At 43.3% G+C, this 20,194-nt stretch overlaps 1 protein-coding gene across 5 annotated transcripts in view; it reads left to right on the forward strand.

Annotated features, from left to right (window-relative positions):
* Nucleotides 1–3,854: 3,854 nt before the first annotated feature.
* LOC117729915 (carboxyl-terminal PDZ ligand of neuronal nitric oxide synthase protein-like) overlaps nt 3,855–20,194 on the forward strand; it is a 127,155-nt gene continuing 110,815 nt past the window's right edge. For all 5 annotated transcript variants that reach the window (XR_004609399.1, XR_004609400.1, XM_034531314.1 and 2 more), the window contains exons 1-2: nt 3,855–4,354; nt 4,814–4,885. Coding sequence is in view for 3 of the 5 variants with exons in the window: in XM_034531314.1 (XP_034387205.1) it covers nt 4,250–4,354; nt 4,814–4,885 (177 nt within the window). In the remaining 2 variants the exon portion in view is untranslated. The remainder of the gene's footprint in view (nt 4,355–4,813; nt 4,886–20,194) is intronic.

Here is a 20,194-nt window from a genome sequence, read left to right on the forward strand (position 1 = left end):
TGCCTTTAATTTTCACAAAAGCTGTACAGTAAAATCTCAATACAATAGACATGAACATAGCAGGGGCCCTCGTGAACAACAAACCAGTGGAAATAGAATATAACCTATTAAGGATCTGCTTTAATAACAGTTATAATATTGTGAAATTATGAATATAATCATAGAATTTGAGCTGACTTTCAATTAAAAAACAGTACAGTAGTGTAGCTTCATATGTTATTCTAATATTATTTCATATAATGTCCAAAATAATGTTGTTTTTGACTTGTTATATCAAATTGGACAAAACATTGCTTAAATAAGGGTCCATCTCCGTGCTTTTGGGACGTCCAAGCCTCTGTACCGTAACACCATAAATAGAGGTGCATTACATGTCAAGCGGCGGCTCACTTGACCGAGTATCCGCGGATGCTGGCTCACATGACCGCAGTGTCACAAGCAAAGGATTGAAATAGCTCAAGAAACCAAGGCGATAAGATGAGTCTGGTATCGGTGTTGATTGTTTGGAAAGGTTCTTACTGAGCCCGCTGGATTCATTGCCTATAATCAACCAAACATCTCTGCACTTCTTCCCCCCCCCCCCCCCCCCCCCCCCAAAAAAAAAGCACAGCCATCCAAAAGGAAAGCATTCAAAGGAATGCTGTGTTTTCCTGAGCATTCCCATGTGATGCCTCAACAAACGCAACAAAGGGCCATTTAACAGCAGTCCGAGCACATTGGTTCATTAACGCTGGGCATATATAACGCCTTTGTCTGTCTTCTTCACGGAAACTCTCCCTGGAGAAGTGGATCTACTCCTCGCGTTGCCCCACATTCTTTGAAATCGCCATTATTAATTCAGTTTAAGAGGCCCTCAAGATGTGTTAGGGCTCTCTCTCTCTCTCTCTCGCTCTCTCTCTCTCTGTGGGTGTGCATGCGCATTGATGTGTGCATATGTGTATGCTTGTTGTTGCTCTCGGCTGAGATGGATGCAGGAGAGAGAGGATCCGGGCTTCAGGGCCCCTCCTGACACACTGACCCAGCACTGGCTGGATGGAGTTGGTTCCAAGAAAGAAACCCAATGGTTGGTTTCACACTGAAACGTGAGGCCAATTGTGTTCAGATTAATCCCCTCAAGAGGGCTTTTTTTCCTTTCTTTTTTTAAAGTGCAGTTTTTGGATGTGAAAAGTAGCAGCTTTTCAGACGGAGTAGTGTAAAAAGAGTCTCGAGCTGCTTCGGAAAAAACTCCCTTTCTACTGTACGGTGCTCTATTTTAAAGGCCTGTGACCTGAAAAACAAACAATGTTACATTTACATTGTTTTCCCAGCAAACACGACTGCGTGTTTTCTATAGGCCTAACCAATGGGTTCAATGCATTTATATCCTCATAAAACATTCCCATAATTGACTTTTAAGGCTTGCATTGTTTATATTCAATTACTTTGGCTGTCAGTATTATTCTTTCTTGACTTAAACAAAAGCATATGCCATCAGAATACTTGATAAGATGCTATACTCACTTAATAATAAAATCAAATATACTTGAACATGAGCATTAAAACTGAGCATTAAAACTGCAGCCATCAATTCTTTTTTTTAATAATTTGTTCTGGAGCCTATCCCAGCATGCATTGGGCAATGCATTGGGCCCCTAACAGGTTGCAAGTGTCCAATGGTCTACCACTGCTCATCTCAAACATATTCTATTTTACCAAAGCCTCCTCCTGAGGGCAAACCACACCATTACATCCGACTACAATCTGTAACATGTAATACATGTGTCATGTAGGATTATTGGCCCTGTGTAGAAATAAAGTCCTCCCTGGACTCCAGGACACACCAGCAGGTCGAGGTCTTTATGTCCGTTCTCTGCTGTGTTGCTGCGGAATCATGTTGCCTTTTGACTTTTAAGTGGAACCGGGATGTTTTCGTGCACTGATCTCCAAAAGCTACTTTATGTAGGGAGCATACGCCTTAAAAGCCAAAAGCCTTAATTAACAGATCAACATGTATTTGAAGTCCTGTCGGGGGGGTTAGGTTGCTCTCTATCCTAAGAGCACATGGTGTGTGTGACGAAAGAGGCAATGATAGGAGTGTTGTGGGGCCTCAGTGGCAATGTGATCTTGAAGATGTATCATCTTCCATTAAAATGAACACAGTTGCTAAATGAGAAAATTCATTTCAGTATATTACGATAATGTTTAGGCAAAATGTGGGTCCCCATATGCAAGTTTTGAACCGCATAACATCCAGTAAATGATCATCCTGCTATACCGTAAAAGCCCCCAAGGACACCATCAGCAGCAGTACTTTAAGAGGTGGTGAGAATGTGAATTACTGCTGCCCCACTTCCCCTCTCCTCCTCTTCTGGGACCCCCTTGAGGGGAGCGCTGCATGAATCTTTACTCCTAGGGTGACACAGATGGTTTGTGCATTATACAACATGATGGCTGCATTAAACATGGACACAGTGCTCCTGTGTCTGCTGACCACACATCACAGTGCCTTATGGATCATCTCTTGTACTGGAGATGCTTTTTTTTAATATTCTAGATGCTTGAGCAGAATGTGTGGAGGATGCTCATTGTGAATAATCTGTCTTTAATTATGAATTTGCATAAGCATGTGTTTAGGCTGACAATGTGTTTTGTTTTTAGCATTGTTCAGCATCTTAAATATGTTCTGATTCCTGCTGATCCAATTTTGAATCTGTGTTTGTTTATCTTTGTGTTTGTCCACGGCTAATCTCGCACACTGCTCCACCAAACTGCATGGCCACGTACATGACTGCAAGCTCGAGGACCATGAGCCACGAGTCATTCATAAAACAATATATATGGAAGCCTTTTATTGAATAGATGTCCTTTGATTTGTATCCAACAGTTTAAAAGAAATAACATTAATTATTGTTATGCTCAAAGCAAAGCTTCAGATGTTACGGTTTCTCAGTTTGTCCTGCGTGTTTGATTATTAAAGCATGATGTTGACTAATTATGTGTTATTGAACATTTCAGTTGGTGAAATGTGTTTGGCAGAGACAGAACATTTGAAAGAAAGAAAAAAAAAAATCACAATTTCTTATTCTGACAATTTTATTTATTACGATATCTCTATAGGTTCTAGCAGATATGGCCACTAGCTGGTAGCCTTGCTCTTTGTATTTTACACAGGGGCAGAGGTTCGCCCCATCTGTAAAGCCATATTGAGAGTTTAATTATGTACAATATTATATATATATATATATATATATACATTTTTTAAATATATATAAGTATATATATATATATATATATATATATATATATATATATATATACATATATATGTATGTATATATTTAAAAAAAATCTAATTAACACCTCATCTTCCAGACAGTATCTTTGATCATTATCTTAAAGGTAATGATTAAACCACAGGTCATGCATTTGAATTGGCCGACAGGCTATTTTATAGTATTTTTCCTAATGTGCATTGTGCTTAAAAAACGTAATTAACTTTGCAAGTTAATCTATTACGTCTGTAATAACAATGACAACGTTTACAGCCTAGAGATGTGTATATAGGCTACAGTCGGGCGCAACACCACTCTTTTGTTTGCGTGAGAGGCATTCAAGACATTCCAAGAGTGTGTTGGCGTCCTCTGTGCGTGTGTGCGTGCGTGTGTTCGTGTGTGTGCGCGTGTGTGTGTGTGGAGGGTAGGAGGGAAGAGAGGGGGCAGGTACCAACCTTTGGGCCCCTCCTCCAGAGGGCCACGGTGCGCCTCTGTTCCAATGGAAACAGGTGGGATCCCCGGACTCCTCCAATCACACCCTCCCTCCCTCCACGGGTGGGGAGTCCGAAGCAGGAGGCAGAACCCAACCAACTTCCACACTCGCCACAAGAAAAGTCTGGACAACGCAACACATCTGTCTCCGTTTCTTCTCGCCTGCGCGTGATCGCAAAGCAGGTTAGGACAAAAAAATAAATACAAAATCGTCTCGTGCGGGCTGTGCGGAGGCACCGGGAACGGTGGAAGTTGTTGCCGCCACTTGGGTCGCTGTTGACGGGGGCGGCGCAGAGGAGCGTTGCAATGCTGGGACGGTTCGCTGCGATGGAGAACGTGCACTAACCCGGATTTGGAATTGTTTTTTTCTTTTTTCTTCTCTTTTTCTTGGATTACCCCTCGCTTTCTGTTAAAACCGACCTGCTTCGTGCTCCGCCGGTAATCCTCTCGGTTCTTCTGAAAGCGTGGAATAGTGGAACACTTGTGAAGAAGGAAGAAAAAGAAAAATGCCTGCGAAAACCAAGTACAACCTCGTCGATGATGGGCACGATTTGAGGATCCCGCTGCACAACGAGGAAGCGTTCCAGCACGGGATCAACTTCGAGGCAAAGGTGAACTCACGAAGCAGAGGCGGATAACTAGCTAACACTCAGTTGGGTTTGAACGTCTCATTGTAACGTGACGTCAACGTTACAATACACACTTCATTGGCCAAAGCCCGTAACGTTACTTCTCCGAAGGTGTTCCGGTCACCACCGGTCAAGCGAACCGGAGTACGAGGTTCTGAAAGGCTCTTTAGGGACCGGGGTCTAGCTAACGAGAAGAGCTTTAGCTAGCTAACGTTAAGTGAGTTAAAGTAAGTTTTTCAAGCTAACGTCAGGTGAGGGATTTCTATCGCGCGTAGTAAAAAAAAAGAAAAAGAAAAAGAAAAAGAAAAATGAAATGACGTGAGCTGTCGGCAGTAATTTCGAATGCGAGTCAAGTGAAAGTCAACTATTGTTTAGTTAATATGTTAATATGTGTTGTACCTGTCATACCCCCCCCTCCCCCCTCTCTCTCTCTGACAACAGTACATCGGCAGTCTGGATGTGACGCGGCCGAGCAGCCGAGTGGAGATCGTGGCCGCGATGAGAAGGATTCGGGTGAGTGGAACCCTCAGAGAAACCTCCTCGTGCCTTATCCCCCCCCCCCCCCCCCCCCCCGCACCCTCGCTCTTCAACTAATTGACATGTTTGGTAGCATGCAACATGTCCCCTTGTAGATGAACTGTGAGCCACTGCAGGTGCGGTGGACTTTACTGCAACCGTTATCAGGAAAGAGTCAACTTTTTTTTGGGGGGGGGGGGGGAATTGGTTGACTGGCCTTCCGATTAAGTTATATGGTTCAGTTTTATTTTTTTATGATGCCGAATTTAAGAGAACCGCCATAATTGTAAAAAGTGTAATGGTTTCTCAGATGGGGTTAAAGCTGAATTATGGAATGCATTATTGTTGGCTAAATGCATTGAATTGATGCGTTGAAAAAAGTGGTTGGACTACAACAAATCACCAAAATGAGTCATAAAGTGGCGTAAAACACATCAAACTACAGCGTTATCATTTAGACTTACACAGTATGAATGAATGTTGGTTATGAAAGCACCGTGGCACCATGTCTCGAGCTTGGCTGGTCTGGCACGAGCATGCCCCCCCTCCCCCTTGTGACCCATCACTGTTGTGAAGTTTCCTTTGAAGCAACCCACTGGGGTGTGATCTCCCCTCCCCTCCCTCTGCTGTGTAAACCGAAGATTTGCAGCTCTTTGGGCTCCAGAAAGTAGACTTAATGTCAAACGCTGTGTCTGTCAGCTCGGCAGCAACCCAATACCGGTTGTGCCGGGTGGCGTGGAGGTATTTGAGGATGGTGGTGATGAACTGGTAGATTTGTGCCGGGGTTAATCGATGATACCTTCAGAACCACATACAGGCACACGCATTGTTTGTATTGTTTAACTTCATGATTCTAAGGGGATTTGGGAGCAAAACTATATATATATATATATATATATTTTTTTTTTATTGATTGTAGGTCAGCGACAAATCCATTAGCAGTCGGAATGCAGTCTACATCTGCATTCCGTTATGTGTTAAAGTTAGTTTCCAGCCAGGACACCCACTCTCTCCGATGCGCGAGTGTTCACAGTTGAGCAGAAGGTGCAACATGTTCTTATTGCCCTTTCCAGAGGAGTGACCGGTTCCTATAAAGTGGACCTCCCAGTGTGCGGCCATGGCAGCTGTTGTTGTTGGCAGGAAAACAAGGCTTTTGGTTTGTCTCCTCCAGTGTGAAATGGTTTGACACTGGCTTCTTAAACACTATTGGATGCAAACTGCATTTATTTGACTTACGTTAACCTACGCTGCCTTAACTCAATGTGGATTTAAGAAAAAAAAAAAAAGAAACATCCAACTGTAACGAATTGCATGTACTTGTTATGGCAAATGACCATTGATTGATTTGTTTGACTAGAGTAGAAGTGGCTGATTTAGGTAACCGAGGTAATGAATCAAATGAGAAGTAGGGTCATTTTCACATCGACTTCTGTACAATCTGACTTCTTTTTGCGACCACAGGGCTCGCCCCCTTCTAGCCATTTGAAAGAATGTACGTTTAAGTCGTTTCCACATTGGCTTCACCTTTCGGACCCGACGGTTACCGCCTGTAAAGTGACACCTTAAACTATCCATTTCTGTGGCATTATGATTACAACTAAGGACATCAAAATTGTCTTATTGGAGTTGTGTGCTTAACCTTGAACTGCTGGGTGTTTTATTTATTATTGTGAAGTAGCTCCAGAACGTGCTTGGGAAGTGTTTTGCCGACAAAGCGTGGTGAGGGCGCATGTCAAATGATTAGGAATATACAGAGACACTGTTGATTACACATAGGGAAACATGACCGTTTTTATTGTTTTCATAGCCTTTGTACACCTCAGCACACGTGGTAGTCGCTACGAGAAATGGGTGTAAACTTTATGATTCAGAAAAGATGTTCATTTAGTCAGTCTAGAAACATTTTGTATGTCAGCCTTTATTGTTGGCATACCCTGACACCACTTTTGGCAGCATCTTGGCATTCTATTTTCAAGGTACGTGTAGTCCCTGCTTTGCACTTTCGTGTAACTTGTGATGCCCTGTGGAGTTTCTGAAAGAAGCTTTGGTAAAATGATGCACCCCCCTCTCCCAAGATTTCTATCAGTCTTCTCTTTCTGCACAGTCGGTCAAAGCTATGCTGGTTGCCGGGACAACCGGTTGATGTATAGTGTCATTGTTCGTTGTGTGCATGACTCACCTGTAAGCCGGTAGCTGATAACAAACTAATGACACGGCAAAGCAGGAATCAGCCAATACGTGCAGCGCTACAGGATCTAGTGTAGTTTGTGTACACACACACACACACACACACACACACACACACACGAACACACTGTTGGCGTTCTGCATGTTGTTCTGAAGCGATTATTAACACGTCCCTGACTAGCTTATCACAGATGGAAAAACAATTCATGCTTTACTTTGCAAGCAGAACAACTTATTACTCAAAAATGTTTTCTTAGGGGTGCAACTCTCAGACTCGTGGTTATTGATGGCCTTGTTTATGTTTTCATCATTGAATAGTTAAGTCTGTGAAATGTCATAATAATTTAGAAAATGCAAATTACATTTTTAGACGATTATTGAGGCTGAAACCAGAGACGTGTGGCATTCCTGCATGATAAATGTCACTGGAGGGGAATTGATGAACAAAGTTCTCTTTCTCCAAACTAATCAATTGACCGACTTATCATTGTCAGCTCTGGTCCTGTCGACTATGAAAGGGTGTAAACCTTGTGACGTGGATGGTATGAGCTTTAGATAGAGAGAACATCTTAGCTCGCACCGAGATGAACACGCCGTATCACATAAAGGTCCTCGTGAATTAAACCCGCTATCATTCTTTCTCTGGCAGAGCGTGGTTGCAGCTTATCTGGTCAAAAGGAGAGGAGACCTTTACAGTGAATTAAAGGGATTCATTTCTCATTAATCGGCCTTTGCTGGGTTAACTGACTGAAGGAAGATTGAGCTGCATTGGATGAGAAGATTATAGATGTGTCTGAGGAGACTGAAAGAGCTCAGCGGCGGTGGTGCTGGAGTGGGGGTGGGGGGATATAAATGCTTTGTACATTCCTCCAGTGGACCAGGACCTTTGTGGGTTCACACGGCAGCTAACGAGCCTTATTTTTTAACACCAACCAAGGAAGTTTAATAATCTGGACTTCAGTGAACACTTTAATACTCTCCGTATCAACGTGTTCCACGGGTTTTACTGTGAAAATGTATGTTGACATGCATCTGGAAAGAGTAAAACGTCTGGAAAATCAAACTGTTCATAGATAACATAACTGATAGCGTGTTATAAAATTGACAATTTGTTTGTGATTTGATTGATTTATTGTTTCATATGAAAATACTTGATACTTGATACTGGCCGTTTCGTCAGGACAAGAATTTTATTATTGCCAAATTGCGGCCGCACTGTACGAATCAACACAGTATCGCATTGCCTATGAACAATTGGTAATAATCACATTGAGACGATACTTTTACCTGTGAAGGCTAATTACATGGTTGTTAGACCGTTGCTCATTGTGCTCTCAGCTGCGTGCCCGGAAAAAGAATACACGCTTACATTGTATTTACACTGATAATGTAGCGGTGGCTGCGTTTATTTATGCCTCAGCATATTTCCCATCACTCCCTTGTCATGACTAATGGCTTCGTCTGGAATTTACAATGGCATCTGTTATTTACTCATAGGCGCTCACAAGGTTGTTTTTTAAATATAGAACCAATGAGTAATAGGGGAGGGTGACAGAGAATCTCAAAATGAAGAGAAAAAAGATTGACAATCATTTAGTAGTTTCACGTGAAGATGACCTATATAATGTTGTTTTGTTTTGGCAATTTTCTCACGCACATATATATATATATAAATCCCTTTTTAATTAGGGGCAGCTGCAGTTAACCTGCCACGGTTTGATTGACTTGGAACAGGATAAAGACGCCGCACCAATTAATCCTCCCGGATGAATAAACGTGCTTTCTTGACAGAGATGTCTTGCATTAATAAAGACCTCTGAACTGCTCTCAATTGGAAGTGGTTGGACTGGTTACTAAAAAGTTGTTTGCGCTCATAAATGCACAAATGCTGTACAGATCTTTGATATCAGACGAAATGAAACCTGTAAAAAAATAATTCGCATTTGATAGCAGGTGTGTTGCATTTACTCTGCTCAGTCATTACTGCCTCATTCAGTTTAAAAGCTAGAGAGCAGGAGCATCTGCTAGCCTATGAAAGTCATCATTACCGCATTTTTCAGTCGTGGATGATAACTATTAAAAGGTCTCCGGCATCCTGCTCGTCCCGCACCTGAGCGCAATGTGGAGATGCGTTTTTCTCGGCAAAGGGGGGACATGTCTGTGGAAAGACCCCCTCGGATTTGATTTTTGTCCTTCACCCTGCTGTTTTGGAGTTGGTTACAAATTATTTATTTACTTAAAAAAAATACAAGTATGGATATCTTTGAAGAGTATTTTCATATGTCTCTTTGTGTTCTTTTTAAGCCCTTTTTTCTTTTGCCTGCCCTGAGCTTCGACATATTGTTCAAAGGCTATTTCTCTTACTTAAGATCACATTTTGAAAGGTCAAAAAGTGATCTAATAATGACCCATGCACGGCTCATTAACCCCTCCCCTCTGCCCCCCGTTGCTCATTCTCCTCCTTGACTTCTGATTTTCCGCACTGGGGGAGATCAGATCGGTGCATCAATTGATGCTCAATTGAGCGTGATGGGTAGTGTAGCTCGCCTAAATGTGTCATTCAGCACATGCTGCCACCCTCCCCCCGATGCCGACTGGCTGCCAGTGAAGGCAGCCTGTCGCAACATAAGTGCAGTGTATTTAAAAAGTGGCTAATGCCTAACTAACTTTATTGTCCACCAGAGGATGAATGAATGGGTTGGTGAGGTCCAGCTGTCTACTCAGAGATGGCGGTTTCACGGGCTGGGAGAATGCAAGTCAAAGGAGAATAAACCAAGGCGCACCTTGGAAACGGGCTTCTCCTATTTGGCGTGAGTCTGCTGCTCATCACTCGATGTAGGATGGAAATCGCTTATAGCTAAACTAGCTGTGTAAGTACCTCAATTATAAAGATCCCAAGGCTTTCTCAGACCTACCCCGGGGGTCTCCTGACTCTCCCCACTGTACTGAGCCAGAACTACAACTTAACTGACTCCTTTCCACATGAAGGATTGCTGCTTGTACTCAACGCTCTCTGTGGATGTCCTAGCTCCTCGTCGTGCCTTTCAGACACTTTTTAAAATGATGGTCACCACCTAGAGCTCATGACCATAGGTGAAGGTTGGAACGTAGATTCACCTGTACCTTTTACCTTGAGGCTGACTCCCCTTTATCGCTATATAATACCGACACGTATGCTGTTATGTACGTACGCTGGCCAACACAGACCCAGGGTCATCTTAAAATGGCACCGAAATGTCAGACGAGCAAGGTGGCAATTCAGTCTGAATATCCGGCTACTCTTATCCTTTTTCAAGAGTGTGTGTGCGTGTGTGTGTGTGTGTTGTGTTCTGAAAACCCAACCTGCCTCGCAACCCCAGTGAAGCTCCAGGCTGTAAATCAAGCATCAGAACAATGTATCTCCTGACCTGTCCATCTCTTTTTTTACTCTTCTTCTCGCTCATTATCTCTCATCTTCCTCCCTTTTTTCAATCCCCTTTTCAATTTACCTCCTTTTCTGCAGAAGTCACTGATGCCCCCCCATTCCCATTTTCTTCTGGCCGTGGGATCTGCTGATAATGTGGCTGTAGACATGAAATTGCTTTATAAACGGGGTGAAGAAGTTAGGAGTTAGACATTTCCCTTTTTTTTATTTTGTATTGATTTCAACCGTGGGAGTATATGCATGCCAATAAATGACGTAAACGTACAATTTACCATCTTACTAGATCCTCTCTAAAACAGCGTACATCCGGTATCTCTGTACAGTTTCAGAGTGTATTTCCTGCTGGTTTACATCCAGAGAGTTTAAATGTTTGTCCACGATGAAGATATCCCCCCGTTTGAGGAGACCACACCCTCATAGCCCCCAAGCTGGCAATGACACACCAGGCAAACAGGCACAAACTGAGTTGTCAGCAGTATTAACTGCACTCAAATTACATCTTTACCTCCTCTGATCCCTCCCTCCATCCCTCCGTTTTTTGCTTGAACTCTCCGGCGCCGCTGTTCACAAAACCATTGCACCGCTTGCTCATCCCTTTTCTCTGACAAGATGATGTAGTGTAATAGCGCAATGATGCTGCAAGATTCCCTCCCAGCTTCCCCCCCCCCACCCCCCCACCCACAATACAAGCGTCGCCCCATGCACCACCTGACTCTCTCCCTCCTCTTGTAAATGTCTGCAACATATTGGGGAATGAGTCTCGCTTATGCCCTGAGCCAGGCGTCGGTGATCTCTGAGATTTGGAGGTTGATGTTGAGTCGGTCGCAACTTTGACTCAGTTCCCCCTGCGGCATCAACCGGGAACAGCGGGGTGGACATGATGATGCCGCTTCTGGCAGAGAGGAGACCGTCGTACAGGAGCATCGAAGTCTAGGAAAGGTCAACTTCAGTGGAACGTCCCTGTGTTGTCCATCAGATGTGAAATACACTACTGCATTGGACTTGTGTTTGTAATGAGGTGTCAGCTTTGTTTTTAAGGGTTAAGTGAAGTGAACTATTTAGTCCGGTATGTCTCTAAGAACCAGTGGCAGACATTAGACCAAGTTAGCAAGAACGTTGGTATCCCGTTCAAAGAAAAGTGATCAGGATTTGCTGCTTTTCTTTGATGAAAACATCCACCGTGGAGAGTTTGTCCTGTCAGTAACCTTGGTGGTCTGAGACTGCGATTGAAGGGAAACAGGCAGCCAGATATAGACACCTCTACACACAAACACACACACACGCACACACACGATTGCTCCGACATCCAGCTTTTCAGCCTCAGTGCCCCTCCATCCGACTCTTTATTATCTGCACAGCATCCACTTCACAGCGTAAAGTAGTCTATTTATGAATTATGAATGCCTTCAGGAGAAGGTAGAAAATCAAGCCATCAAGTGATTTACAGGAACAAAGTTCTCCCTCTGGCTAATTTGTCTCCTCTGCCTCCTCTTTAGCATCCTCTCGCTCTCTCTTCCCGTCTTTCACTTCCCCTCGATTCCTCTTCCTCTTTCTCTCCTGCCGCCCGCCTTTCAGCTTTCCTGCTACTCCTCTACTTCCCTTACTTTATCTTTTCACCCTAATCCCTCCCTGTCCTCCTCCTCCCCCTTTTCTCTTCATTCTCCTCACCCTTTGTTTTCCTCTGGCTTTGCTTCTTGTTCCTGTACCTCTCCTCTTCACCCCCCCCCCCCCCCCCCCCCCACACACACACACACACACACACACACACACACACACACACACACACACACACACACACACACACACACACACACACTCTTCATTCCTCCCCCTCCATATCTTCATCTTGCCCTTCCTTTACTCTTCATTATGCTCCTCTACTCCTGTGGTTTCGATCATTGTTGGACAGCGGCCCTTCCCTGCATACTTAGCATGGTTTTCATAGCTCAGCCCCCCCTAACACACCCTCCTAACACACTGAGTATGTGCTTACTTTTCCGTTAACTTAAGCTGCACTCATTAGTTTGCTAGCCTTCGCCATTACAAGTTGGACATGAATTAATGAACTTGTTTTCACAAGTTGCTGGACCCCAGGGAGACATACAGTATAATCACATGAACAACAGTTCAAAATAGGTTTACAGTGATCTAAAAATAGAAAAAGCTGCACATTTTCATTCAAGACTTGCTGCCTTTATCAAAATGTGTCTCCTAATTTCCTGTTGACGATTTGTTCAAATGGTGATCTCGTCATAGATATACATTTGTTTCTCTCTCTTTTATAAACGGAGCTTTGTTTCTTTTAAGAATACTAACATCTAAAGGAAAGTCATCCTAGAAAATAATGAGCAGTGTTTAACTGCCTATGCTGCCAATGCAATAATTTCTCACCTACATTTAGAGATTAGATTAATCCATTAAATATCAGCTTTATTTGTGAATGGCTCTGAAAAAGCCGAAGACCTTTAAATAACCCCAAAACTACTCCAAACAAGTCCAGTTAGCTATGTTGAAGCCAAATGAGTACATTCTGAGTCCATCAAATACAAGTGCCTCAATTATCTCTTTGATTTTTTCCAAAAGCTAAAGCTTATAAAAAGCAAATAAAGGCGTCCGTCTCCTTCACTGAACACCCACTCGAATTACACTGCATGTATTTGGATTCATTTCATGGTCAGGCTGGTTGTTGTTCCTGATGATCCAGGCCGGTCATTCGTTCCTGCGAGGTCACAGACATGTGAAACAAAACACTGAGTGCCGAGTGATAATGTTATGCACTCTCCCAGGCTGACCTTGGAGCTGCCCTCATCTATTAGCTCCGGGGGCCTCGTTGTTATCTCGCCACGGCAACCATCCCTAACCGGCCTATCTCCTCTCTGTGGCCGCGTCTCAATCCTGCAGTCGGCCCTTCTGTCCTTATCTGCTTCCCTCTGCTGTATCTTAGTGCTGCCAGGAGCCGACCTAAACACTGCTCCTCACCTTGCTTGTATTAACCCCCTACCCCACCACCACCCCGCCCCTTGCTGAAACCTCAGTGCTCCAACCAACTTCCTTCCGCTCCCTCTGCATTTCGCCGAGGCAAATTCAAGTCTACCAAATAGTGATCCCCATCTCCATTAATCCTTTTGAAATGTCACAGAGCTTTTGGAGCCAGACATCTCTTTGCCACAGGAGGTTTAGGGAATAACGGGGTTTGACAGTGAAGTTTATAATAAAAGTGTTAAAACCGTCAGCCCCGCCCCCGTACGTCCACAACACAATAACGTGAAATCTGGTACGACTGTCTTGTATTCTCCAACCGTTCTTTTCCTGCAATGGTTTCCTCCGGGTGTAACTGCCGTCACACGGTCTGTCATATTCTTCATGCACCAAAAAAAAAAAAATTGAACAAGGCGAGTAGAGTATCGGAGCACATCCGCCTTGTACTGCTTCAATGATTCCCCCGGCTTTTAGATCAGCACAGATGAAAACAAATTCAAAGAATTGGGATGATAGGGCGGTTACAGAGATTTTGTGTGTGTGTGTGTGTGTGTGAAAGCTGGAATGATGTTGCCCTCCAATATGGTTTTAATGAAACCCTTGCCCCTCCACAGACACTTTCATTAAAGAAGCTGCTGCTGTCAGCCTGCCTTTCCCCTCAGCCGCCGTGTGGATAAACTCTTCCGAACCCACAAACATTCTTCACTCCATTATTATTTCTTTGTCTTTCGTGTCATTATTTTCTTCTTCCCCGCTCTCTCTCAGACTCTGGGGCTTGTTTCTTTCTCGCTGTATTTCCACATCATCTCCCTTGAACATTGACGTTTTTTTATTTCTTTCCTATTTTTCCTGCCTCTCACAGTTAATTGGCAAAACAGTCAAAAATGCAAACACAGATCAAGAGCGTTTACATTTAACATATTGACATGATTATATGGTTTAAAAACATCTCACGTATGATCGCACCAAAACTGTTTTATTTCTGATTGAAGTTGTAATAAAATGTAATTGATAACGGCATATATCAGCGCTAAGATGTAATTATGCAATCAACTGCCTTGGTATTATGAATGTTTGTTTACAACACCGTATTTTTGTCAGTCATGAAAAGCCCATTATAACCACAGGATGTGCACTGTGTAGTAATTATAACAGAAATATGATCAAATATTGAACCATCCATTAAGAGGAATCAGAATCTGTGAATATAATGTGTTACTATCCAGTTATATAATGAATACTTCAGTAAACAAACCAACTACAGCATTTAGTGCTCAAATTATAACTTGATTAATTAATTGGTAACTATTTTAATAATCAATCAAGGGTTTGACTAATTTATCAAACTTAAAAGCCAAACTTTTTTTTGTTTATGTTTATATATATATATATATATATATAAACATTTTATAGGGGGGGGGTTAAAGTTGCATGGATGCCATCCATCAATGTCATCATCATCCATCAGAACCGGTGCTGGAGGTAGAGAAGATGAAAGACACCAGTACAGACTCAGAGGTGGGAGACCCTAACTCAGTGTTTCATCCCCCACCTCGACCCTTTTCATCTCCCCCAGGCTCCCCTCTCTCTATCTCTGTAAGATTATATATAAAATATTAATCGTAATAGGAGTTTAATGTTATAGTCATGACCATCTAGATTCAGACCAGAGTCATGACCAAGACCACGATGCATCGAGAATGAGACGAGACCAAAGAAAAAAGACAATTTGAGTTGCTTGGTTGAGTTTGGGAGGGACGCTGCAGATACCTCAGTAATGGGCAGTCCAGTTATTTATGTATTCCTGCAGCCAAGTTGTGAAAGGTCCCTTCTCAGTTTTTCAGCTGCAAAATCGTTTTTTGAATTTCACTTTAACGGCAATAAAAAATAAAAAAAATAAACGTCTGGAACTTTCAGACCCTCGGCTAAAATCCCTTTAGAAGTGTTCCACATTTAGAAAGGGATTTATTCACAATGCCCGCCGTCAGCTACACCAATAGCCGTTTTTGTTTTAAAGCGGTACTGGCCAGCTTACTGTAGGGGTTCGGCTTCCTCCACCAGCCTCTCACTCTCACACGTTTTTCTGTGCTGGTGAAGAGACGGATCGTGCGGCCCGGAGGTTCCTGAAAGCCCAATTTTTAAAAAAACGTCCTCCTCTTCAAGGCGGCTCAGCTGGCTTGCAGCCAGGCCATGTGCCACGTTGCCTTCTGTCTTTTCCCCCCAAATCGGTTTGGTCGGTGTGCTGTAAACATCTGAATCATTTTGCATTGTTCAGAACGTCTTAATTGTTGACAGATTGCGTGACACGGGAAGTACGTGCAGCCAGGGACTCGCCGAGGCAGCCTTTACGTCACGGCGTCACACTTGCGGAGTCAATTTCTGGAGCGCCGTCTCCCGTCGGTGTTGTTTAGAGACGAGGAGCGGAGGAGGATGACAGAGCGCTGTCAGTTACTCCGCCGAGGCAGGAACGGCTTCATGCCGACAGCACCACGGCGGAGATGTTGTGCTGGATTATCTGTGAGTTCCTCCACCGGGTGTGTCGACATCATGGTGTCTGTTCATTTTTTAAGTCTAAAAGTGAACCTATAAACATGCACAATCATTATGGCTTCTTTAAACACCGTGGATAACTGCGTCAATGCAGGCCTTTTTTATTTTGTCCCGATTAGTTTGTAAGTCATTCTATTTATGTGCTGTCATGAATACTTTCACGCAGAACGCATATTTACTGCGTTCTGCAGACTTGTTTTTTTAAGGAACAAGGTTGTTTTTTTTTCTCTTTCGTGCGTCGCGATTAAAGGCGTCGGCCAATCAAGTCGTGCAGAACGAGTGGAGTCGCGCCTCTATTTACGAATCAGCAGCTCAGAGGCTCAGGTCGTCTGGCAAACTTTATTCCTCCTTCCAACCTTGACAAAGGCAGAGCAGGCCAAGATCCTCACCCCCCCAAGCAGGTTTTTCAAGACCCCCGGTGTGGAAAGACCGTCACTCTATTGATACTAATTCTACCCCGCTAAATCTACATCTGATGGACAATTTATAAGGTTAAAAACATATTTACTTCTGTTCTTGGATGGTGGCAAATCTATTCTGGGTGGCTCTTGAATAAACTCAACAAATTGAATGAAAGTATTAGAGAACAGAAACAACCACCTGTATGCGGTGCAATACCTTGTGTATGTTGATATTCTCTTAGTGGTCACAGATCCTCCTTTTCTATTGAGAAGTTATGTCTTGGGAGCGTTTGTTTGCCAGCCAGCAAAATGAGAAGCAGTGCCCGAGTCAAAGGCTTTTAAGAATAGCTATATGGGGTTTGACCTTCACTTAACTGTATATGGTTTCTCTATTATTTCCACATATCTTACACTCTGATAAATAAGCTGTGAGCCACAAACCCCCATTTGATAAGAGTCCGCCCTCTGCACCTCCACACTGCCTTTCAGTGTTAAAGAAAAGGCATATTTTCCATGGCTGAGTATTATTTTTTGGCATGATATTTGGGTTAATATACTTGGATAGGAAACAACTGGGCTCATGTTGGTATTGCAAAATATCCCTTGCAATAATGTAATGACATTTCTGCTATTGGAAGGCATTGACCTCTTCAACTCGAGCTCCATCCATAAATCGATACAATCTCATTCTTATCATCTCCACTGAGCCGTAAGCAATTATTCCTTTCATTTCATTTGCAGAAGGCGATTACCGTTCACCACATCCGAAGCCCCGATTTTTCTTTCTCTACTGGCGAACTTGAATATTATTGTTTTGTTTTATTCTTTTCTTCCTGCGGCCTTGTAGAGCACAGCCTCCCAAGAGTTCAGGAGGTCAGAATAATTTTTCCCGTTAACGAGCTCCCGTATGGCTCCCGTCGCGTATTGACATTTGCGCGAGTCATCCTCGCGCAAATCGATAACTTCAAAACTCAATCTGCACAGGGCTTTTTCATTTGCGACAGATGTTTTTCATATTTCCTCCGGGACTCCCATTGCTCGCCAATCACTGGAATGCCAACGGCGAGGTTGGTGACTGAATGTGACTGTAGTTCTCGAGACATCCGACTTATTGGAGGTGATGCTGAGAAGCGAAGGCAAACATCGACATTGAGGGGCTGGACGCCTGTGGTCGGTTAAGCGCTCATGAACACGAATCCAGCGCCCCGTTCTGTTTTTCATGCCCGCAGGTTTTTTTCGAAAGGCGAACTACGGCGTGAGTGGAAATAATTGTTCTGGTTCTGCTCTGACTCCTCTTCCCACTCAGACTTGACACACAAATTGCCCAATGCGAAGCGGCGTGATGACACATCATCAGGATTTCTCTTCCCCACCCTGCTTCCCGTCACGGATTCAGAATAACTTCGGGGTGCAGCTTCGGACTCCGACTGCACTCGGCTAACCTCAGCAAAGTTCCCCAAACTGGGCCCAATGATTGAAGTGGTGCTTGCGGGTCTTTGAGGCATCGGAGGCCGGCTGCTATGTTGATAAGGCAGCATCAGAGAGCAGACATGGCAGCACGCAGGCACACAAAGGAACATGCACAATCAATCATTTGACAGATGTAGGACCGCCGCGTCTGCTCTGCTTTCACTGATCAAGGCTGCTTGTTTCAGTGATGTATGTATGTTTAAAAAAAAAAAAAAAAATGTAATCTCATTATCACGTTGCGCCAAATAGAGCTGGTAAGAGGGCAAATCTTGGCTTCACTCCGTGGGAGAGAAAATCCATGAAGGAGAAACTACATAGCAGGAGGGAGTAATGAAGGGAGAAGAACATGAATGAATGGGGATTTAAACCAAAGAAACCGTGGAGGATTTGACTGGGAGCCATTGGTTTATTCCTCAAGTTTGCAGATGGGACGGATGCCATATGTCAGTTTATCATTTTATGTTCCCAAGTTCTGTTTCCTTCTTCAAGAGGGCATTGTTCAGAAGTCATTGCCTTGTTTAAATTAGATTTTGTAATTCAATTTTCTCCTAGACTTCATAATTGTTTTGACCAACTGTATTGTTCTTATACACATATCATCGTGTGTGTGTGTGTGTGTGTGTGTGTGTGTGTATATATAAACTCTGTCAGCATTGAACAAAACCAAGCGCTCCTTGTTCCATTTTGGCACACACTTCAGTGTTTTATTTACCCCGAGACAAGTCCCTTAAACAAAGCCAGCATAAAAACACGGGTACACAAGTATTACCACGAATCAACAGATCAATGGACCTGTGTTACGTGGTATTTACACAGCATTAAGAAAACAAGATGTCGAAAAGTCGTACTCGCACGGGACGCTGAGTAAATGGCAGCACATGACAGGACATACTGTACACATAACAAGGTGTGTGTGTGTGTGTGTGTGTTTTGAGGGTTGGGTCTGTTGTGGGTACAGTAGAGCAGGTACAATTGTTTTTTATAATGTGCAGGATGTGTGTTATGTCAACATTTCCTCTCACCCTCCCTTCTCTGTTGAATTCTGGGATGGATTTAATATAGTTGGCCAGTGGGTTACTATGTGTGCTCAGGAAGGAGATTTCATGGAGGGGAAATGGGAGAACAATACCTCTGGCTTCTCTGAGCCCAGTCTGGTAAGTGGGGCAGTGAGCCGCCTGACTGCACTGCAACTTTTATCCACCTTTTTTTTTTCCCCCCGCAACCTCTGTTTTTTTTCCGTGACATAAGGCAACTTGCTCATTATACTTTCCCTCTTTGAACTTTTGACCTGAGTTTGTCAACCATGGTAGTCGGTAGTAATCTGAGACGGGGTAAAAATAGAAGATTAAATACCTCAAAGTGATGGGCCTTTTTCTTTTTTAAAGAAGCGAGAATGGAGGCAGAAGAGGAAGCGGATGAAGAGCTCTGATGCCAAATACCTGTAGTCTCTTTGAAGCAATTTGTTTTTGAATTTGTCTTTTTGAAAGTGTCTTTTGTTTCTATTTACTTTTTTCTTTCATACTACTTCTCTCATTCGGGCTTCCTCAGGGGATGTTTTCTGTTCTTCAAACCTTCTAGAGCATCACTCGACGCTTCCCACGGTGCAGCGCTGTCGTAGGTATGATGGAACGGGTCATTCAACTGAATAATGTACCTTAATTTGTCAGGGTGAACGCCACCATTTCCATTTGACGTTGATCTGGGCCTCCTGTGTGGGCTCCTACATTGACTTTGCACAGACACTCGAGATTTATGCATTAACAGATAGCTGGGCCAATGATTGATCCCTGTAAAAGATCATAAACGCCAGATTCAATAACCGTAACAGGTTCCAGTAACAGCAACTTCACACAGTGCAACTATGTTCGTAGGTCATGTTATAAAACATAACGGAAGCTCACACGTTTCTTATTTTCAAGTTCTCCTAAAGTCGCTTTATATGAATGATTTATTCGAAGAAAGAAGTCGAGATTTATGAAAAGGTTCCAAAGCATAATATCCAATATGGGGGTGATGATGTTTCTTGGATCGTACAAAACAAAAAAGCCTCACAGTTGGTGTTTATAGTTATATTAGTCACATGTTATTGCTTGACTCACGCTGCCGCTGTTAAATTAGCAGCATTTTTCCATTTAGGAGCTCCTAGGTGTCAGTTTTGATAGCGCACTTTCAGAGCTCGACGCTGTAGCCCGTTACTAAAATATTCATAAGCCCCGCTGTCAGAGAGCTTTTGAAGTGTGCCGCCACCTGTGGCAGAATTCTCCACGAAGAAAGAGGGGGCTGTGTTTTGAAACA

The sequence above is a fragment of the Cyclopterus lumpus genome, chromosome 4, assembly GCF_009769545.1.
Source record: "Cyclopterus lumpus isolate fCycLum1 chromosome 4, fCycLum1.pri, whole genome shotgun sequence".
Classification (NCBI taxonomy): domain Eukaryota; kingdom Metazoa; phylum Chordata; class Actinopteri; order Perciformes; family Cyclopteridae; genus Cyclopterus; species Cyclopterus lumpus.